Source organism: Neoarthrinium moseri (assembly GCF_022829205.1).
Source record: "Neoarthrinium moseri strain CBS 164.80 chromosome Unknown scaffold1_Wmoseri_CBS_16480, whole genome shotgun sequence".
Taxonomy (NCBI): Eukaryota; Fungi; Ascomycota; class Sordariomycetes; order Amphisphaeriales; family Apiosporaceae; genus Neoarthrinium; species Neoarthrinium moseri.
In genome coordinates, this window is record NW_026055115.1 from 457163 (window position 1) to 479266 (window position 22104).

General features: G+C 55.4%; 6 protein-coding genes across 6 annotated transcripts; 2 read left to right on the forward strand and 4 right to left on the reverse strand.

Annotated features, from left to right (window-relative positions):
- Positions 1 to 3325: 3325 nt before the first annotated feature.
- On the reverse strand, positions 3326 to 5134 carry JN550_000132 (uncharacterized protein; the record flags this gene model as incomplete). Its single annotated transcript, XM_049311903.1, has 1 exon — positions 3326 to 5134. One exon carries the CDS (start codon positions 5132 to 5134, stop codon positions 3326 to 3328), a length of 1809 nt encoding a protein of 602 aa, XP_049177421.1.
- Positions 5135 to 5746: 612 nt separating this feature from the next.
- Positions 5747 to 7445, reverse strand: JN550_000133 (uncharacterized protein; the record flags this gene model as incomplete). The annotated part of the gene is made up of 4 exons (XM_049312013.1): positions 5747 to 5973; positions 6026 to 7037; positions 7092 to 7132; positions 7187 to 7445. The coding sequence occupies 4 exons, from the start codon at positions 7443 to 7445 to the stop codon at positions 5747 to 5749; spliced, it is 1539 nt and encodes a 512-aa protein (XP_049177422.1).
- Positions 7446 to 9112: 1667 nt separating this feature from the next.
- JN550_000134 (uncharacterized protein) lies at positions 9113 to 11017 on the forward strand (the record flags this gene model as incomplete). Its single annotated transcript, XM_049312124.1, has 2 exons — positions 9113 to 9301; positions 9362 to 11017. 2 exons carry the CDS (start codon positions 9113 to 9115, stop codon positions 11015 to 11017), a joined length of 1845 nt encoding a protein of 614 aa, XP_049177423.1.
- Positions 11018 to 11555: 538 nt separating this feature from the next.
- On the reverse strand, positions 11556 to 12662 carry JN550_000135 (uncharacterized protein; the record flags this gene model as incomplete). The annotated part of the gene is made up of 1 exon (XM_049312235.1): positions 11556 to 12662. The coding sequence occupies one exon, from the start codon at positions 12660 to 12662 to the stop codon at positions 11556 to 11558; it is 1107 nt and encodes a 368-aa protein (XP_049177424.1).
- Positions 12663 to 14781: 2119 nt separating this feature from the next.
- JN550_000136 (uncharacterized protein) lies at positions 14782 to 16464 on the forward strand (the record flags this gene model as incomplete). Its single annotated transcript, XM_049312345.1, has 3 exons — positions 14782 to 14845; positions 14907 to 15037; positions 15106 to 16464. The coding sequence occupies 3 exons, from the start codon at positions 14782 to 14784 to the stop codon at positions 16462 to 16464; spliced, it is 1554 nt and encodes a 517-aa protein (XP_049177425.1).
- A 2383-nt stretch (positions 16465 to 18847) lies between these two features.
- On the reverse strand, positions 18848 to 20131 carry JN550_000137 (uncharacterized protein; the record flags this gene model as incomplete). Its single annotated transcript, XM_049312451.1, has 3 exons — positions 18848 to 19693; positions 19746 to 20023; positions 20074 to 20131. 3 exons carry the CDS (start codon positions 20129 to 20131, stop codon positions 18848 to 18850), a joined length of 1182 nt encoding a protein of 393 aa, XP_049177426.1.
- Between the last annotated feature and the right edge of the window lie 1973 nt (positions 20132 to 22104).

Sequence of the window (22104 nt, forward strand, 5' to 3'; positions counted from 1 at the left end):
CTGGAGCTGAGTCGTGAAGGGACCGATCCAAGCGTTTCCTAATTTGCTCTGCCTCCAGTTTCGCCGTCTCACAGAAACGTGGCCCACCACTAACTAGCCTTGCAAGTTCAGGCCAAGGTCTTTTTGAGGCGGTCTCCTTCAAACTTTCAGTGGTTATGGAGGTTGCAAGGACGACTGGGCTAGGGACCAAGATTGACGTCGACGTCAGCACTGGACCGTGTAGAAGTTGCAGAGAGACAACAGCATTGGACGCGGTAACGGTAACTCGGGCTTGTGACCTGCGTAAGGCCTAGACAACTCGATGCAACAAGGAAAACACACGATGCTGCTGTCGTGCGAGGAAGGACGACGAGCTTGCAGGAGTGGAGAAGCCAGTCGAGCCCTGGTTATTATAGAGTAATCGAAATGGGTACGGAGTTACTTTGTATATGCTTTAGGTGCATAAACCCCGCGAGATCAGTGTGCGAGCTGGGGCCCCTGGCTTGGCTGCACTTCTCTGCCCTGGACCTGGATGGCAGCTACCAGGTATATTCGTCCTAACGCTGATCCCCAGTCGGACGGGTTTTTATCAGATTTATCAACAGTCCTGTTCATGCGTGTTGATGCAAGCCAACTTTTGGTTCTCCTGCGGATATCTTTCCGTTTCTCACGCGCAATTACCCCACGGACGAGGAGCTCGACGGAGATCTGGTACGCTGCACAATGGAGAGAAAAATTTTGCGCTAAACTGCTGCCATATTCTTACACGACCAAAGTATTCCTTATGGCTGAGTTACATCAAAGGCGTTGCGTGTTATCAGTCTGGTGGCCTCCAGAGGGGCACGCTCTCCAAGTCAAGTTTTGATAAGGGTGCCCAGCGTTGTCGCCTGTTGGTCTGCTTGCCTGCCGGCACCTTACCGTCGCCTTCAAAATGATAGATCAGCGACTCTAGCGAATTCGGCTCCTGCACTCTCACAACCATGCCCAGAGATCTGGGACACACAGGCACCCTTGATAGGTCGCCGGTGAGTATGTGACGTTAGAAAGCAACTCCAGGCTTTGGGACATCTACCGCTGTTCAAGTCGGACTCTCCGAGTGAGCCATGGCGGATCACGGGCTGCGAGCCTACAAATTCTTGTGCTGTTGGCCGGAAATGAAGATGCCCTTGACTACGAGCCTCTCAGAACTCCAGGTCATCTGAGCATCTTAAACCAGTCAAGAAGCCTTGTGGCTACGGTACCCCCTCATGGTCAACCCCGCTGTGCGACTGCGCCTACGGCTTCGGAATCTCTCACCACTTCATGGCAGGCTCCTCGAGTCCATCATGCAAATATTGGCCATGACATGTAATAGATCCTGGAACTGTACACGAGCTCTGCGCGATATCCTAGAAGCCCACGTCCCCCAGACGAATTGAGCACAACCCCAGTTTCTGAGGCTGATAGCACATCAATTCCGCTAATGTTAAAGACTAGTTCCGCGATGACGGCAGACGCAGCGGGATGTTTTTGCTCAAAGCGGAAAGGCTAGCCACCATTCGCCTCAAGTACCGTTGGCTTCAACAGGGGGCTGAAACGCCCTGTATTCGTTAGACGCACATGTGCGCCAAGTATGCATATAAGAAGGTGACGACGCTGCTCTAGCACAGGATCCTGGTAGGCCAATATCTGCATCTCCGAGGAGCACTTCTGGAAGCTTGGAGGGAAGCGACCAGCTACCCTTGGCGCCCGGCGCCGGCCATCAAGTCTTCGCCTTTATAGAAAGTCCTGGCGATCTATTTGGGAGCGAACCAAGACTTACCCGAACGGCGCAGCCCGTTCAAAGGGTCTTCTTTCCTTAGGGCGTTCAATCCCATGGATCGTTACAACGACCGCCCGCAGTAGGCTCAAACCGCAAACAATAGTTACAGGCTTAGTACATATATAATATGAGGATAACCACGGAACTACAGCACCATTCATGAGCTTTGACACCACAGCTCTAACCTGCCCGCGTTGATTCGGGGCAGTGGCATGCCAAGGTAGCTACACACTCAAAGGTAAAGAGACTTATAGTGATCTCTCGACTGCAGTTGGTTTACATTATGAAAGCCGTACATCGGACATAGAGCCCTCGCCGAGCCTTTCAATATCTGCATGCGCACGAATCACATCTTCAATTCCAATTAGCCCTACTTGACTGCTGGTGACGTACAGCGTACCAATTATGATTTACGGCCTGGGAAGACGACGGGTTCTAGCCTGAACTGAGGCTCTTAGAAGACCGGGCGGTCTTTTCACAGCGTCTCCACAAAGTCGTGGCCATACGCATCGTCGAGGTGGCATCGGACAAGCCTCCGGGCTTTTTTGGTTTTGGGGCATGACCTTCTAGAAATTTTCTAGTGGCTTGCAAACCCCGCATCCCTGCAACATTGCCTGCGTCTTTTATGCGAGCATCCCTGGCATCTGCAGGTGTAACCATCCAATTCGCAGAGTTCGGGCTGGGATCGCCCATGAACTGTTGGACGCCTCCCGAGACCGGTTTCGCAACTGGCCGCCAAGTAGCTGCATTCGCTCACCGAAGGGCCTTGGAAACGCCTCGGACAATTTTTTCTCTTCTCTCAGCAAGTTAGCAGCGGACCGCGCGTACCTGGGGAGCGCATCTGCTTCGTATCTCTAACGCGGCAAGCCAAGGGTGAAAATTCTAGCTCAGCCAGGCGAGTCATGATTCGTGCCGGACATCCCGACTGGTCTGTAGCACATGCCGGCTAGCCAGCCCTATTGATCTCGTCGAATGCCCCCCGGTATTGGATCACGATCTTGAAATCCCAGCCTGGACGAGTTCGCGAGCAATGCTGTACCGCTGCGGGAAATATCGAACAAGACTGGCGCGCAAATCTGGTTGGGTACCTCGATTTGTGCATATACACAGCTTTTTCAATGGAGATAAATCAAATGATGCGTGATTTTTGGCTATAGACACTCAATTTGAATCTAGGTAAGATATGAATTGGTGTGCCAGCTCCAGGTACCATCAGCGTGTATAAAGTTTCGTATAGATTGGCGGTGGTGATAACTTCTCATGTCTCCTCTTGTCCTTGTCGACTATACGTAAATGGTGTATGCAGGGCCATTCAGTAAGTACACCCTACCCCGGCATGGACATTGCCAACTATATTATCTAGTCGTTTCCACATCACCTTTTTCCAAGGTTCACGCATCGATGATAGGCTAAGCCTATACTATGTTACTGAATTTCCTCTATCAGATCACACCCTACGATGTCCCTAATGCCAGAAATTTCACGTGACATATCCCGTGCCTGAGCAAAGTGAACGGAAAATGAAAATATATTTGCCTAGACTGTTTATCTGTCCAAACCTCTTGCCCTGCTCTGAAAGCCCCTGCCGAGATCAATCCCCAGGCTGGCGACCAGCAACAGCGCGTTGAAGCCCGCCATAAGGTAGAACGGCGCGCCCCTGCTCGTGACATCGAACAGATATCCGCCCAGTTTCGTGAGTAGCAGGATTGCGGCTCCCCCACACCACGAGTATACACCAGCCACGGAGCCCTTCAGCTGGACCCGAGAGACGGCGCGCTCGCCGTTACCCGACGGGGTGGAGCCCCCGTTCTCGAGCAGTGGCGCCGTCTCACCTGCCTGCTCCGCGGTGGGCGTTTGAGAAGAGGTGGACGTCGTACTTGGTATATCTGTGCTCAGCACGCCCCGGCCTAGAGAGCCGAGACTGCATACAATGGCCCCGATCTGGCTTATCCCTAACAGAGCCACAACGGGGAAGATAATACCGTTGCCGCCCCGGCCGTCGATGTCCTTGTACTCCGGGCTCTGCAGTCTCGGGAAGGCAATGTAGCCTACGATGCCACAGAGCGTCGACACAAGTATCGGGAGGTTGACGCCCCTCCATCGCCTCGAGCTGAGATATCCAAAGACGGGCGCGCAGAGGAGTGCAATCATCTGCGCCACGCCGCTCAAGATCGAGGACAGAATGTAGGCCGCGCGGCATTCCTTCTTCAGCTCAGGGGAGGGGTCATGCGGCGAACCTTGGCAGAAGCCGTTGCTGATGAAGTAGGTATTGATATAGAGCGGGATGAAGAGACTGATAGCCACGGTGCTGGCGCGGGCGACGAAACCTCCTAGATAGCCTATGGCGATGTGCGGGTCAGTTACGCCGAGACGCAGTGATGACAGCAAGAGATGGCGGTAGGCCAGTGGTTTGTGAGGCTTGGAATCTGCCGCTGATCCATCTTCGTGTGCCGCGTGTGCCTCCTTCCTGCCGAGCCCAAGCAGGAGACGCCACCCTTTCTCCTCTTCTCCCTTCAGCCCCCTCAGACCAAAGAAGACGAAAATGGCGACAAGGAAGGCCACCGCCGCCACAACGTAGAAGCTCTTCGTGATGGCCTGGGCGGGCGTCACGCCCTCGGTCTTGGAGAATTGAGCCGGTAGCGGGAGAAACAATGTCAGTGCGACCAGCGCTCCGCACCCGGTGAACAAACCCACGTATCCCGCCAGCACCGCGGGCTTCCTCCCTTGGCCGTCCGTCCTGTTGTTCTCTGCACCATCCTCATCGTTCGCGCTCTGCCTGCTGCCGTTCGACATGCTCCTGGAGAAGCGCTCGGGCGTGATGGTGGCATCGCTCTCAAAACTCATGGCCACACTGTCGCGGTTGCTGTGACCGTGCTGTTTCCTGCCGCGGCTCCCCTCCGCCCCGTCTCCTATGTATCCCTCGTCATCGGTCAGCACCGGTAAAACTGCGGTGACCATCGTTGCGGCGGCAGTGGCGCCGACGGCAAACAGAATCCGGACGAGTATAAGGCTCGGGTAGACATCCCTCGCCTGTACGAAGCAGATCAGGGCGAGGCCGATGACGGCGTACCCGAGAACGGCTACCCAGCGCACGCCCAGCCTGTCGGAGGCCAGCCCCCAGACGGGGCAGGCGACCAGGGCAACGATCTCATCGACGAAGCCGAGGGTGCCGACGATGTCGCCAATGTTGCGCTTGATGTCCAGCAGGTCGGTGATGAGGAAGGAGACGGCCGAGTTGAGGAAGACGAGGAAGGAGATGCTGAAGAGCGAGATGCCGAGGAGGTACGTCGTTGCCTGCAGCGGCGTCGTCGAGGCGCTGAATGGCAGCAGCCGGGCGAAGCGGTTGCTCGCCATGATTGGCGACCGGGGGTGGTGATGGCGATGACGGCACTGGGCGTCGGCGGTGGGGTGACGGGACCTAATACGCGAAACCGCGGAAGGCGTTGCAACTTGGGTTCCGGGTACTGGATGCGATGGCTACAAGACGTCTCACATCTTCAGGTGGTCAGGAAGTAAACAGTCCGGAGAGACCGGGCTTGCCGACATGTTTGTTGTTTAGGTGTCGACTAAGCTCGTCCGATCGAAGCTCGAGCTTCCCAGCGATAGCACAGGGATGTGCCGGCTTCGCTAGCCGATGCCTACTTTAATGCCCAACTACCCAAGCCATGGGGGTTTTGCGGAGGAACTTCGCCGGAGTAAATAAACACTACCCTATTGAGATACTCACTCGTAAAAACCACTCTACAATACCAATGCAAAGCGATGATCCCGTCCAAACGACACCAATCACTAGAATACTCAATGCTCTATGTTGTTAATCCTATGTTTTTGCATCTAGGCCTAGTGCAGTATACATTAATTACGGTGCTGTCGTGGTTGCCCCATTGACGTCAACTCCAACTATACCTATTAAAGGCGCGCTCGCGTCAAGACTCACTGCTCTCTTCTTTACCCCCAACGCGTTTGTCAATGAGAAGGTATATAAGTGGTGACTTGCTTGCTCACACTTCCATACTTGGCCTGCCATGCATAATAGTAGATCAAGGCGGCGAGCGGCTGTCCCAGGATCGTGAACGTAACCCAGAATACGCAATTACCAATTATCTTTCCCCTGGGTTCACCTACGGCCCTCTTGACCCAGTCTGTCACCACAATGAGGGGGAGCTGGAACATCATACCCAGGAATGCCACACCTGCTCAGCTTGTTAGATGTCAATGTTTCAAATTTGGAGCCGGGGAACGTACCCAGAATATTGTGAGTCGGTACGCCGACTGCCATCTCGTGCAATATCGCCGAGACAGTGAAGACGGCAAGGAAGCTCAGGTTTTGGCCGTACCCTCGTCCCATCATTGGAGAGTACACATGTCTTCTCATGAAGGCATGGACTGGCTTGTTCCATAGGTTCCAGTAATCACGCAAGCTGGTAGCATTCCACCAGTCGGCATAGAAAGTTCTGTCCCCGAATCTCGTTATCTCAGCGAGCGCATTCAGTGCGGACTGGAATATGGCAAAGAACCCGGCCAGCCAGATGACCAAAGATATCGTCGACAGTTTCAAGATCCGCTCGACGATAGATGCAAACTTCAGTGTTTCGATGCTGGCGAGAGAGTTTTCCAAGACCGGAGCTGCGTATTGGGCACTGCAGAACCAGATGAAGACGCTCAGGCATACAACCTCGCCAAGTCGCTTGAGCACGTACTTCCATCTGATATTTTCCGTCCGCGGATACACTGGCTGGTAGATCAAGGTAGGTGCCCACCAGAAGTACGCCAAGTTTTCCATGGTGATATTTTGTGGATACGGACACTGGGCGTATATCTCTGGCAGGGCCGCCAGTTCTCCCTTGACGGGGTGCAGATACGCATGTCGCAGGTCTCTGTTTGTAAGCGCGTATGACGCCGTCTTCAGCCAAACAATTATGGCATGTATCTCGGTAGCAGTGCCAATCAGTGGGTGGTGAATGTAGTTGTACACCACCCAGCTCGTGATACTCAAGGCGAGGGATGCATTGATGCCATGCAGCCACCGAACTCGAATCCACATGGCCCGGAAGACCTGAGTCTGGTCCACGGTCGGACTGGCTGTGCCGCCTTGACGGGCACTCAAGGCCCGCGATGCCTTCGCCTGCTGTGCAGCGAACAGCTCGATCGAGAGTGCAACCCAGAGGAAGCATGGAATCAAGAAGTAGAGCCCGAGCCCGAGGAGGAGGTCGTGTCGGCGAATATCATGGCAAGTCAAACATATCAAATTGCCATACTAGACAAGCATTAGTCGGGTGGCTGTACTGGGTGAAACATGTGGTGGTTCTACTTTTTGAAGATTCTCAATGACCAATCTGAGGTTGCCAGCGACTAACAGTGGTGGTGAGCGACGTCGTCAAATTCACAAGGGCCGCAGAAGCCTACCAAGAACTATCACCATGAGATTTCGGAATCCTAGAAAGCTCGGGGTGCTGTCTGAGTCATGGCTCAAGGTCGACGGCCGAGATTTGGAGTGAACGGCAGCGACGTGCCTGTATTTCCAGATTCTCGTGGCGCCCTCGGCCGCCTTGCCATTGGATGCTGCAGCTGCATTGGAAGCAATGTCACTTGCAGCCGGATTGGATCGACGCAGCGAGGCGGGAACGGTGGCGGTCTCCACGCCCGTCGTCGTTGCAGACTCCATCACGGCGTATGTCTCTTATCGAGCAACTACCTGGATGTGAAGGGCCTCTTGCGGCCGTCAGAACGCATCTAGGGACGAAGAACGGGGACAAATTGCTCGGTCGGGGAGGATACGGGATGGCCTCGGACCACAGGACCCGATGCGTTAGTTCTGTAGAGCTGCTTGAAGTGCCAACTCTATTTGACGGTGCTTATCGAGAGAAGCTTGGAAGGTCGTTGTAGACGGGGGCTAAAGTCAAAGCGTTGCGATCTAGATCCTCGGCGATGTGTGCCTCGAGGTACGGGGTCTGTACAAGTGACCAGTAGCTAGATAGAGAGAAGAGCGAAGCGACTTGTGCAACTTGGGCGGCGGAGAGATTATATAGCATCTGTCACCATACGACGCAGGAAGCCCGAAATCCGGTTGAACGAACAGCCAAGGTGAACCCAGCTCTCTCTGTGAGCTCCCCGAGACCTGGGGTGAGGAGGGGATGACGGGCTAGGTGCTACAATGACGATAGGCGATGGAGGGGGAGCCGCATTGGGGCCTGCAGCTGGAAGCGACTTGTGTTGGGATTGATAGCATCCATTGGCTCGATTGGAATGCAGAATGCAGAAGTTGACCGTGGTCGCACCGACTGCAGCTAGCATAAACATTCGACGAAGTTTTGCGCCGCCAAGTCGAGTGCCTATCGCCGTCATTGCCGTCCACGGGCATGCCATTTCCGGGATAGGCCAGGGGACCAGGGGACCAGGGGGCCCAGCGGCCCAGCTGGGGGGAGCTTTTAGGGCCCTGGGGGAGCGCTCCACGGCTGGACCCGGTCGAGTAACGGGGGAAACCGGTCTTGGGGTAGCAATTCATGAGATCTCGTGGAGTCTAGACGACGCCTTCGACGCAACTGTAAGGTGCCTAGCAAGATAGCTCTGCAACTTTCGTACGATCGGAAAAGATAAGTGCTGATAAATTTACCGAGAAAATTTCAATTTGGATGTTTGAATACTTTTCTTCTGCCTGCCGCACTTCCAGGTCCGTTGGTCTTGGGCTTGGTACGCCCGAATCCATGGGAGCAGTGCTGTGGGCATCGTTGTACAATGTGCCATCCAGACTGCTCTCAGAAAGGTTTTGCTTAGTAACAAGTAGTTTATCTAAGCATTATGTGCCTACAAATTAAGGGGCTTTGCCAAGCAAGGTTTAGGGTCGTTCATTGTTGTCTCTGCAAGGTCGGACAGAAGTTGTGACTGGAGACTTGAGCCAACATAGAATCGCGTGTCGATGACAAGTAACGAGCAACTGTGGCCAGCCAAAGGCGCATACTACTGTGTATGGTCCAAACCAGGTAGGCGCCTCAACGGGCTCCGGCTACCCTTGAACGAGCCCGACAGATTGTTCCGCGCCGGTGTTGCCCAGGTGCGCGTTGATCCCACGGGTCGTTTTTAGCGCTTCAGTGTGGGGCATTCGCGCCTGCATCAAAGAAGTCCAGCACCCACGCTAACGTAATTCACTGCAGGGAGCTGCCAGGGCTGCGGTGCTACCTTAGCTTGAGGTGAATCAATCGTCTTTGCCCTGTCTCGCGAGCTCATGTGACCAGAAGCGCATCCTTCAAGGAACATCTCCATGGTCATTCGCGCAACCGCTCAACCCAGCCCGCACATGACTACGACCTAGCACTCTGCTGGCATATCGACACGATGGCCTACGATCCACGTGGTGGAGGGGATCATGGGGGTGATGGCGCGGGCTTCATGAGGTCGAGAGGCCGCCGCCCCGTGACCGACTATGGCGCGACCATGGCTCACTGGATACGGAACCGCACGCCGCGGTACAAGGGCTCCTTCAAGGGCGAGGCTGAGCGGCCCAGTGCCAGCTATATCGTCGATGTGCGTTGCGACGGCCGCCATCTGGCCCTGCTGTATGTATGGTATGCTGACACCCGATAGATGCTTCCGCCCCTGGCCAGAGTGACCAGTCCGGCGGACTCGGTGCCCGCAAAGCACCTTCACTCGTCCCTCAACAAGATCAAACATCCCGTCAACGTTGTGCGGTGGACGCCAGAGGGCCGCAGGTTGTTGACTGCTTCCAGCAGCGGCGAGTTCACGCTATGGAACGGCACCGGCTTCAATTTCGAGACCATCATGCAGGCACATGATGTTGCTATCCGGGCCATGGCATATTCGCACAGCGACGACTGGCTCATCTCGGCAGACCACGACGGTACCATCAAGTACTGGCAACCCAACTTCAACAACGTGCAAGTCATCCAGGGCCATCATGACCCCATCAGAGATCTCGCCTTTAGCCCAAACGACTCCAAGTTCGTGACGGCCTCGGATGACTCGACCCTCAAGATCTTTGACTTCACCGGCGGCGTCGAGGAACGCTCTCTGAAGGGCCACGGATGGGATGCCAAGAGTTGCGACTGGCATCCCACCATGGGACTCATTGTGTCTGGTTCAAAAGACCATCTGGTAAAGCTATGGGATCCCCGAGCCCAGGGCCGGTGTCTGGCAACCCTGCACGGCCATAAGAACAACGTGACAAAAACGCTGTTTGAGCGTGTCCGGGGCATGTGTCTGGCTACATCGGCCCGCGATCAGACGGCTAGAGTCTTCGACCTGCGTATGATGCGCGACATTTGCTTACTGAAGGGCCATGAGAAGGATGTTTCCACCATTGCGTGGCATCCGGTGCATTCCAACCTTCTCAGTACTGGTGGTTCTGATGGCGCTCTGTTCCATTATCTTTTGGACGAACCGCACACCCCGGCTGGCCAACCGATCAGTCTGAGCCCTTACGAGAGCGCCGACCCGTCATCGGCGCCAGCCCAGACCATCTTCCCAGCTCACAAAGTACCGTACGCACATGACTTTGCTATATGGTCACTGGACTGGCATCCTCTGGGTCACATCTTGGCGTCAGGGTCGAACGACCGAATAACCAGATTCTGGTCGCGCGCCCGGCCCGGTGAAGCAGACATATTTCAGGACAGATATCACATCGGCGAGGCCGCCGCCGAGGCCCAAGGAACGTGGCATCGTCGCGATGCACGTCGGCAGCGGCAAGAGGAGGAGGAGCAGGAGCTGGAGGACGAGGCAGAAGGTCTGGTCGACCAGAAGATGCCGACTAAGCTTCAGCATCCCGCTGGGTTCCCCGGCCTACCAGGCTTGCCTGGTCTTACTCTGCCTACTACCGGCGCACCCATACCTCCGCCTCAGATCCCCGGCGTTGGCGGCGCGCCAGCCTCTGGCGCTGCGCCTCACTTGCCCTTCCCCATGCCCCCCGCGCTCAACGGAGCCGCACCGCCTCTACCTCTGCCAGGCATAGATCCCAACAACCCGGCAGACTTTGCCAAAATCACCGAGATGATGCAGAAAGCCGGCGTTCCTCTCCCTCCGCCGCCAGGCATGCTCCCGCCGGGTATGGTTCCGCCCCCGAACTTCCAGCTACCTCCGGGCTTTCCCCCTCCGCCTATGCCGCCTCATGGAGGTGGCGACATGGGCCTCGATAGCAACGGTCGTAGGAGAGCCCCTCTCCCCAGCCAGGAGGAGAGTCTGCGAGCAGAGCAGCGAAAGGGTCACTACACTCGCGTTCGCTAGCCAGACAAGGAAGGGGGGAGGGGGAAGCGATGAAGGAAGGAAAGGACATGATGTCTTCATCGGTCAACTAGCCTGCCTGATTTCAGCGTTGTACTTGTAGGTGTACTTGGAAAATACTTCTTGGAAATGGGTTCACATGATACCCAGGCGTTGTCGGTGCGCAATGAAAGCGAGCCCGAGGGAGAAATGATTCATTATGCTTTATTGACGACCATATGTGCTTGCGCCGGCCCTGCCTCTAGTAGACGGGATGCTGATGATGCTGATGCTAATGCTATGCTACGCTGAACCAATCCATCCATGAGTTCCCCGATGTCCAACCAAGGGGAGCTGCTGTACAAGATGACCCTGAAGCGGCCGTAGCAGAATAAAAACAAGAAAACGAAGATCCAAATCAGCGCATATGTCCTGAAGTCCATGCCCTCCTACAATTACAAGATTGGGAGCGCCTCTCTATGGCTAACTTGTCTCCCTGGCCCTGCACCCCTTATGTACCAGGTCCGTCAAATACATGCCCTTGTCTCTGTCCGTAGTCCTATCACCGCTTCGCAACAACTGCCGCCGCGCCGGGCTTCGCAAACGCCTTCTGCCTGTCGGCGTAGTCCTTGATGACCAAGGCGCAGGTGGTATCGGCGCAGAGCCTCTTGCGGCGGGCGACGGGCAGCTTGCTGGCGAACTCGAGGCCGCTGGCGCGCTCGACGGCCTCGATGGGGACCTCGAAGTCGGTGATGGGCTTCTCGTTGGGGATCGGGGCGTTGGGCAGCACGAAGGCGCCGATGGCGACCTGGCCGGCGCCCGGGGGCGCGCCCGGCGGGGCGGGCGCCGCGTCCTCGGCGAAGATGACCTTGTAGAAGTGCGTGGGCACGGCGACGTTGGGCGGGTTGCCGATCATCTCGTAGCGCACGTACCACTTGTTGTCGACGGGGTCCTTCTTGGGCAGGTACAGCGGCCCCGTCACGATGCGCACCGAGGGGTAGCGCACCGTCAGGCGGCGGCAGAAGTCCTCGAGGTGAGCCCAGTAGTCGCGGTTGAAGCCCTCGCCGACCTGGGGGCACATGTTGGTCAGGTAGAAGGTCTCGTCCATGGCGGCCTGCGCCCACTTGGCGTCGGCGGCGGGCACCTGGTGGCCGCGGTCGTAGCCCGAGCGGAAGTAGTCCTTGAGCTTGGCCCGGAACTTGTCGGGCACCGCGCCGTCCTCGAGGAAGACGCTGTGCTTGCGGTCGCCGCCCCGCTGCGCCAGCGACGCCGGCGTGATGTGTTCGACCACCCAGTGCGGGTTGCGCGTGCGCCGGTCGTACGACGACACCAGCGCCGTCCGCGTGGCGATGTCGGACACGGGGCCCGGGAAGCCGTACTCGAAGACGCCGGACGGGTCGACGGGCGCGCCGACGCCCAGGGCGGCCGGGGCCGAGGTGGAGAGGCCGCCCGGCTGCGACGAGGACGGGGCGAAGATCTGTTTCGCGGGCACGGGGATGGGCGCGGATACGGCCGAGGGAGAGGTGGACATGGTCGTCGTGGTTGTGGATATAGTCTTTGCTTCGAGCTTGCGCTCATTGCCTGAGCGGAGCGAGTACATTCCTGCGGTGAGGGCAGCGCCAGCTCCTGCGCTTGCTGCTGCGATGACTGCGAGAGTTGTCTTGGACATCTTGACGACGTGCTGGGGGCTCCCTCCGGGAGCGACCTTGGCTCGTTGGGGTTTTATATCAAGTTGGAAAAAACGACTCGGGACGTCGCGGGCAAGAAGACAAGTCAGGCGTGGGCTGTATGAGCAAGACGTAGGCCACGCGGGGGGGTTGCGGCGCCCTCGTGGGTGGTGAGGGTGTAGTGGCAGTTGATCGATTTGTCTTACCCGTCGATCTGGAAATTTTCCAGGGGACTTGTTCAGCCTCGGGGCAGGGCTGAGGGGAGGGAATGGGTTGGCTGCTGCAAGGTACTCCCCTAACGTATGGCAATCGGGTTGGTCGGCGTGGATCTTCAGCAGCTGGGGGCGTCTTGGGCCTCTGAACTACTGTAGGTCACCTTAGCTGGTTAGTTCCATGGCCATGAGGCTCACCGGGCCGTTGGCGACAGACGGCTTGTCACCTGGAGGGGGCTTGACTCTTCATCTCTTAGCGCAGTCCACAGTAGGTCGATACAGTAGCTATATTTCCGTGCACGGGTTGCAGTCATGAGCCGTCTATGGACTCGGAGCCCGCGCGTGCACAGCATTCAATCTACACATCAGTCCAAGTTTTCCAACATGCAAGAAGGGCAGGCATCCATATGGTATAGCGAATCAAAGCGAGTCAAAGCCAGAGGCTACTCAGGCCTTGGACAGTCTCGTCGGTGGTGATCTCAAGAGAGAGAGAATACGAAGTGTCGCTTTTCCTTTAACTGCTTATGGCACAGAGCATGACCTCGGAGCGCCAGTCATTCATTCACGCACGTTTGGTGTCTCCCACGGTACGAATATGGAGCGGGTCGTAAAGGTACGCTGCGTTCTGCCATACTCTGTGATGCATGAACAAGGCAGGATGCTAGAGTCCTCATGTTGTCAGGGCCGCTAGGAGAAACCCCGTGTTAATAAGGACAGAGGTCTCTCTCTCCACCCTCTCGGCAGGTCAGTAGGTGGTAGAAACGCAATAAGGATACCTGGGAACAAAATCAGGAGGTAAAGCCCGTGCAGCCCACAACGATCAGTCATACATTACGCACGACGGGATTCCGACATGAAAGCATTTATACTATGTTAGTCCTACACTGAGCGCGGTGGAAGAGAAGCGGGCGCTTACAGTACAGTGTACCCCCACGGCCGGCAGATTAAACGCCGATGCAGCTCTCGGTGCTGACCAAAGGGTCCCTGCTCATTAGTGCAAGATTCGAGATCCTGGTTTCGACGCGATTTCCGTCAACTGGAAACAAGATCATGGTCGAGCATCAGCAGCAGGCTGGAGAGTCGATTTGAGTCAGATGCCGCGTGACAAAGCCATTCTCGAGCCAAGCTACATCGGTCGGCCGGTGGACAAGTGACCACGGGTCTTTGGGACATGCTCTGTTTGGCCCACAACCATCAAGGTAGGCTTCTAACTTAGGTTGTCTGTCTGAGGCTCCAAGCCGATGGGTCGGGCCCCCAGCCCAGCCAAGTGCGGCGGAGGACAAGGGCTGGGCGGGTATGCACCTTTTGTCAGATTGCGCCGTGTACCCTGAGGTGTCCCATTGTTCCTGCATGGGCGCGACGGTTTAGGAATTTTAGAATAGAGTGAAAGACTGTGACTATAGCGAGTGCACGTCTTGGCCTGGGAGCAACACAGCGTCCCCTAATCCACACGCCTTGAACTCGCAACGAGGCAACACTTTCCGTCGCCTACTTCCTTCGTACAACAAGCCGCAACACGCAGCGCCAACGGCGTGCATGAAAGTCACCCAACAGGGTGGTCCATCAAGGTCCTCAAGCCACCCTAGACTCCCCGACCGGGTTGTTCTTGGCAGCCCGTGGATGCCATCATAGCTAGCCCCGTCACGCCGTCACCGCCTGCCACAACTACCTATATTGCCGGCCCTCTGCTCGCCTTGTTCCTGCGTCCCGGCTGGCGAGCTGGGCTCTCTTACTTTGATGCACCTTGAATCGCCTGAGAATCGCCTTTGAACTACGAGACCGTATCGACAATTGCATGCTGCAGCACACTGACACCTTTGCACGTGCGTGGGAGGTGGTCCCGCTGCAGTTGTAGACAGACGTTGACGTGTCCCGTCCGTCGAGCCATCCTTGGGCTATCGTGCCCGCCATGGACACCATGGGCGTCGACAATGATACGCGAGGCTGGATCATGGCCCTCGTGAGCGGCATCGGTGCGTAGCCCAACAACAACGTTTCATTTCCGTCATGGATGACTGACCTGCGCTGTAACAGCTTGCGTCCTCGGAGCCAGTGTCATATGTGTCGACAAGCTCGTCCGACTGTTCCCAGGCAAGAAGAACTTCCGGATACAAGAGAGTAGTGCCTTTCTTGCGTCTTCCCTGAGCCTCAGTTTTGGCGTCATGGTAAGCAATCCTCGCTCCCTAGCCATGCCAACCAGGTTGGAGGGCCCCGCGCTCACCAACACATGCAGATATTCATGTCGCTGTACAGCATGCTGCCGGAGGCGAAGGGCTACCTTAAGAAGGGAGGATTCGATGAGCAGGCCGCCGGCTTCCTCCTGATGGGCTGTTTTATAGGCGGCTTCGTTGGGATCCAGGTCATATCACGCCTATTCCACCGATTCCTGCCATCGCACGTCGTCGACTGCGACCACACCCACGACGAGCCGAGTGAGGACACACACTCCCACGTCGATGGTGCCAACCACAGGCATGCTACCCGGCCGAGGAGCCACGACAAGCACTCCCACACGACAACCCGCCATTCGAGTGTGTCCAAGAACGGTATACTAAGCAACGACCAAGCTACTGAATCTACCCCTTTGCTGCCTACAGAAACCGGAAATGGCCACACGCATGCCTCCAAGGGGCCTGATACTGGTGCCAGCGATACGGTAACGCAGGCACAGACGCCTCGCCGCGGACGGAGCAGAACTAGCATTACGGAACGCAGACCATCCATGGCCCAGATCTCACAGAGAGTCAAGTCGTTCGTTACGGACTCCAAAGCGTACTGCGATGAAGCTGGTTCGTGCCATGGATACTCGGATCCATGTGGGCAGGAATGCTTCAAACATATCAGTAGTCGTTCGACGTTCAACCTCTCGAGGGCACCCACGGCGCCGACATTCATGCGCACAACCACTGGTGTACATGCGATCGAGACGGTCGAGGAGGATGCGGTTGGTGACGTAGCACAGCGCCCAATGCCGCAACGCCGCACAAGCCGCGCACGATCTCGTGACCCGATGCATCATGAACTTGAGCATCATCACGGACCAGCCGACGATGGCGCATCCGACTTTTCTGGAGACTTGGAGGCTCAACATCATCACCATGTTCCCGAGAATGCTTTCCTCTCTATCGGGCTCCAGACGTCCATTGCGATTGCTCTTCATAAGTTTCCCGAAGGTTTCATCACGTATGCATCAAATCACGCGAATCCTTCCCTGGGCTTTAACGTATTCTTGGCATTGTTCGTGCACAACATCTCGGAAGGGTTTGCCATGGCCCTACCCCTCTATATGGCTCTGAACAATCGTCTCAAGGCAATGCTGTGGTCCTTCGTCCTTGGTGGTCTCAGTCAACCGCTGGGGGCTGGTATCGCGGTCCTCTGGTTTAGGGTCGCTAAGCACACACACATGACTCCGGACGATGTTGCCTACGGTTGTCTGTTTGCGATCACGGCGGGAATCATGGCCAGCGTTGCGCTGCAGTTGTTCGTGGAGAGTCTAAGTTTGAACCACAACCGCAATTTGAGCATTGTATTTGCGTTCTTGGGCATGGCATTACTGGGGCTCAGCAGCGCATTTACGTCGGACGCGCATTAAGAAGGGCCTGTCTCTGTTGGGCGTTGGGTTTCTCATAGACATTGGCATGGGCATACGGCTGCATGACGTTACGACTTGGCGGCAATCATACGGCGTTAATGGTATATACATTCTTGGCAGGCATGGTAACACAGGCATCGCACAGGCTGGAGGGCTGGACCGCGTGGATCGCACAGAATACATAAGTTATAACGTACATGAGGCCACCGTGCCTCTTTGGCATGATCGGCCAAGAATCAAAGTCATTTATGTCCAGCGAGCTAGGTTTCCAATAAGCAGAACTGGTGCTCTTCCCAACCTTACTGATTGGCAGGGGCCCGCATAATCCGTCGTTCCCTCAGCGTCCACAGTGTCGAAATTCCTCCCAGGACAGCGCATTTGCCATGGCTGCTGCAGAAGCGCGCAGCGGAACCGTTTGTAAGCGAGAGTTACGAATCAATACGAAAAAGAGGATGCAAGAAGTTGGGGGGCTTTCAAACCTTCGCTGCGCGTTCCGCAAGGGTGCATGCAGATGCTGCGGACAACCCCTGTCAGCACCGCCATCCGCGTTGGTGTGGCTCTCCTGGGGCCTTTTTAAAGAGGATTTATTGTAAGGACTCAGCCTATATTTGGATGACATGACGTATTCGTGAGAATATTCCTGGGGCTGAATGGTGTGTAGAGAAAGACTCAATCTCTCTTCTTTCAAAAACCATTAGGAAAGCCGGATTGATACTGTTCTCATGGATCGAGTCGCAACAGCAGCGCCGCTCACGATGCCGAGCCCGCCGGCCCCGGCCATGGTCTACGGGATCGAACGGGGAAGGGCCAGTCTCGAGCAGCCGGTACGGTCTAAATCCGCCCAGCTGCCGATGTTATGATTCGCGGCACCCTAGCTGACTACAGAGCAAGCAGCCGACACGGCCAATGACTGTCGATCGTACAGATGAAGTCGGACTTCGCGGCGGGTTTATAGGTGTAAGTCAAACCTCCGAACGACAGATGGCTAAAGCCATGTTCCAAAGACACGTGCTGACGCTGGAAGCCGTTTAGACGATGCTCTGTGGGATATGTGCCGGGTTCTGCTGCCTGGAAATCTGTGATTGTTGCGGCTGCTGTTGATGCCGACAGTGTCCGTCAGTCTGGTACACACATCGGTTCCTGCCTCGAATTCTCTAAGAATATTTTTTTTCTACGAACACTACCATTCGCTAGCGGTTGTTAAACTATTACAGGTCATTTTTCTCAGGTGGGGGTCAAGCACACTACAGGACTATATATAGATAGGGTAAAGACGAGGGTTCCGCATGACAGCCATCGGGGTTTCGAACCCAACGAGGCCTATGGGCTTTGGGCTATAGTCTCACAAGCAGGATTGATCAGGATTAGCTGCTGGATGGTTTTATATATAGATACCAAGAACTTGGTATTGATAGATCCTACATGATTGGAATAGGCTCCATGTATGTCAGGCGATGAAGAAAGTAGATCAAATCGTTACCTAGCGCGGCCGGCCAGTCTTTGGAATAGAGTATTTCGATACACGTTCTCTCGGCATGGACATTGTTTCGAAACGGGTTCGGACTGTGATAAAGCGAACGTGTGCCCTCGACAGTAGATCAGGAGTTCTCTGTAAGTCCTAGCATTGACCCCATCGTAATGGGAGAAGTAGCCGGTGGCGCTGTCATACGGTAATAAGCGAATCCCTTGCGAATTATTTTAAGCATGAAACCTTGTTTCTACAACTATCTACACCACCTGGCCAAGGGCTCGGCGTTCTGAAACACTGAGTATCGTCCCTCGGGGTTGGTCAGCGAAACTCTCCCTTGTCCGGTCCGAGCTGAAGAACATGAACACCCTTCACCCTGTTTGGACGGAATAGTCCCAAACTGTGCATCAAACAGGGGCCAACCCAACATGCCCGAAAAGCTTGTGTGAACGTGATTATGTGCAAGTCTATCACGGCAGGAAAATCATAGGCGGATTAGGCTTGGCTCTCCTATATTTTTTGTATTTTTTCCCTTCTTCTCCCAGTGGTGGGTATCGGCTATTTCGGCACGGATAGACTACCTCCTCTCTTAAAACACATCTCGTCGTGGCTCATGGCCTGGCTCAAAAGTTGATGATGTTGATCATGGAAATCATCGCAGATCCCGATGTTTCTACACCCCCTTAAGATCTCCAGGCTTCTTGGCTTCTCGCGGATAAACAACAAAGATAGAAATAGACAAAATTGTGCATGAACGGATCTACCGTCAGCATCTGATCACCCACTCCATAAACCCGGTACGACCTGCCTAGACTCTTGAGAACGCCGCCATGCCATAGTATGGAACAATTACCAAACAAAGTCCCGTCTCGACGATTATGTACAGTCAAGCTTAAACATCATCATGGCAATGCCTTACTGCGGTGCTGGTACCAGCGTGATGAACCCAGATGCCGGAGCCGCCGCTGCTGGTGCTGCCGCTGGCGCTGCCGTCGCAGCTGGTGCGGCAGCCGGTTGCGCGGCCGAGGTGGCAGCAGGGGCAGCAGCAGCAGGTGGCTGGGCGGCCGAGGTGGCGGCCGGAGCAGCAGGGGCGGCGACAACGGCTGCAGCCGAGGAGGCCGCTGCCTGTGCGGCGGAGGAAGCGGCGGCGGCTTCTGCGGCCTTGGAGGCCTGGGCTGCGGCGTCACCGCCGTTCTTCTTGCCATCGTTGTTCTTGTTGCCCTTGTTGTTGCCATTGTTGTTGTTGTTATTGTTACCACCGTTGTTGTTATTGATGATGATCACCGCACCAGCCTGGGCAGCAGCAAGCTGCTGGAAGTTTTGGAAGATCTGCGCAGCCTGGAGCTGGAAGAAGGCACTCTGTTGAGCGCAGTCGGCGAGGAAAGCGCCGGAGTCCTCGACGAATAGGTTGTTCTGGTTGGGCAAGATAATGGCCGCAGGATCAGCGAACACCTGGTTGACCTGGGGCGCTTGGGCACCGAGCGGAAGGATGACCTGCTGGTTGAGCTGGCCAAAGGGGGCGTTCGGGTCGAAGTTGGCAAGAACTGGGGTGGCCGTCGGGGCAGACTCCGCGCTGGCACCATTGACGGCGGCCGTCTGTTGTGCACCAACGGTCATGGTGGCGGCATCTGAGACCATGACAACGATTTGGGACTCGGGCTTTCCATTGTCTGCCAACAGCTGGTTGATGAGATATCTGTTCTGTGCTTGCTGGCCTTGTGTCTGGTCGACCAGGGTCTGTACCGTGACAATAACCGTATTCTGTAGAGGATATTAGCGTGAGTCTGGCAAATCTTTATTGGGCTCGACTTACAACTTGGCTGAAGCGCGCTTTGAAGTGGTTGACACGGATGTTGTTCTTGATGGTGTCCAGCTGGGTTGCCAGAGCCACCTGTGCCTGGACGAGAGCTGCAAACTGCTGCTCAGCAACCTGTTGTAGTTGGGCGATCTGATCGAGGTTCTCCTGAACGATAATCAAGGTCGGCTCCTGAACTTGTTGAACGATCTCCAGAGGCATCCTCTTGTGTGCCCTCGGTGTCCACTTCAGTCCTCGCTCAGCAGGCTGCAGAACATCCCTTTCGACAGCAGGTGCTAATATCTTGTCAGTTACTGTCGTGTCATGCAGGAGCCGGAGCACTGACCAGAAGCAACGAGTGACGAAAACCCTAAGAGGGCGGCACTTGTATATGTCAACTGCATGATGATGGTTGTATTGAACACTCTTCAAGAGGTAATAAGAATTAGAAGTGAAAACGTCCTATCAAAGGAGTGAGATTGAACTAGAGTTTGGTAGTATAAAAAGGAACGATGCTGCCGCTGGGGCGCTTGTGCGAGAAGTGAAGGAAAGTTCAAGCGACAGAGACAGGACGCCGAGAGGACACCGATCATACGATAAACAGTAAGACGATCACCAACCTGCGAAGGAGATCTTTTGGTTATATAGCCGCTTGAAGATCGGCCTCTACACCGTCTACGATCGCACCGGATGATTGCCATCCGCTCGTTTCCCAGGTCCTTGGCACCGTGACTCCTGTGTCCCGGAGTAGACTATAGGGCTTCCCGCAGTCTCAATTAAGCTTGGAAAGAAGCTTTCTGGGTATGGAGTCAGCTGCAGGCGAAGTGCAGGCGTCCCCCTGAGACTCCGGGACTTGGAGAAGTTCTACTCCTGGAGGGGTACCTAGGAGAGTAGAAACTACATTGATTACGTCGAGCGTTGCCGTGAGGAGTCAAGTAGCACTACTTGTGAGGCTCTCCTGCACGATGCTGCACGTCTGAAATATGGGCCCGGCTGTGAGATACCCTACCAAAGTAGGCTTGACAGCCGTTGCTGAAGTGGTCTTGCGACGAATCATCCGAAAGGAATTTGGATGGCAGCCCTTGACAGCAGTATCCGTGCCCTGGCCAGTCTTGCCAATAAAGGAAGGGCAGGGGGGTATGCAGCCAATGGGAGGCCTTTAGACCCCTGTCAAACCGTCGCCGAACCTGAGAATTTGTGAGGGACCCTGGCAAGACTTGAGACCTACGCGAAACGGGCCCCGTCTTGAATACCTCAATGGGCACCATGCACCAAGTCGACGATGAATGATGCGAGACGGAATCCGTGCTCATACGGGTTGATAATCTGGTAAAAAGCTGGTTTGGACCGCTCAATGACCTCGGATCATGAGCATCATAAGATGATCAGAGCATTTATAGACCGTTACGACTTTCCTCGCATCCCCGCGAGAGAGCAAGTTCGGATCAGACTACGGTGCAATGTTTGTGATTGACTCAACATCACCACCCTAGGTATTGAGCCTCACCTGGGCCGCAAGAAGGCAATGCGCTATAGAATCCGGTGGTAGCTTCAAGGCTGGCCTCTCGGCATGGCGGGGTTAAGCTAATAACTCTATTCACCGGGTCACTTCAGACACTGAGCGTGAGACAATGGACGGTCCACTCAGACACTTCCTTGCCAAGGTGACAAGGCAAGAGGGCCATTGGCAGGCTTGCATACCCCAGAGGAGTTTCCTCAGGGTTGTTTTTGAAATCTTCTCCATCCCGTCGAAAGGCTGTGCAAGTGTCAGAACACGACGCGTGCAAAATGCCGTCTGAAAGATATCGGGACAATGAAACTGAATGGTAAGAAACCCGGCCGCACGTGTTCATCCTTCATTTCCTAAGCCACTTTACAACATAAGCACCACGGTGTGACGATGTTTGGACACTCTTTGGTTCTCAACATACCCTTTCAGCCGGTTGTCCGTCCCAAGTCATTGGTGTTTCATGATACCGGATAGATAGCGGTGACAGCTTGCGTTCGACGAACGTTGACAAAAAAAAAAGTAGTTCCTCTGCATCTGTGCTGAACGCATTCGGCGCGACCCCCCTCAATGTGCAGTAAGCACGATGATCCCGCTTGGCGGGCTGTGGCAATCCTTGGGGAGCTTACACGCTGACTGGCTGTCAGCACACGTTGCTCAAGGGTCTGCGGTGGCATGACACCAAGCATCCAAGGCCGGTAGATGGACAGGGCATGGATGTTCACAGCCTTGGCAACGGCAACAGATCTGATCGTCGCTGTTGGTATTGTCAACCACGGTTGGACCCTCGGTGCTTTGGTTCGCAGCAAACTCGGAGCTGACCTAGGGTCAACTTGGCAAGCATAGTAGCCACTTATTAGTTCGTAGCAG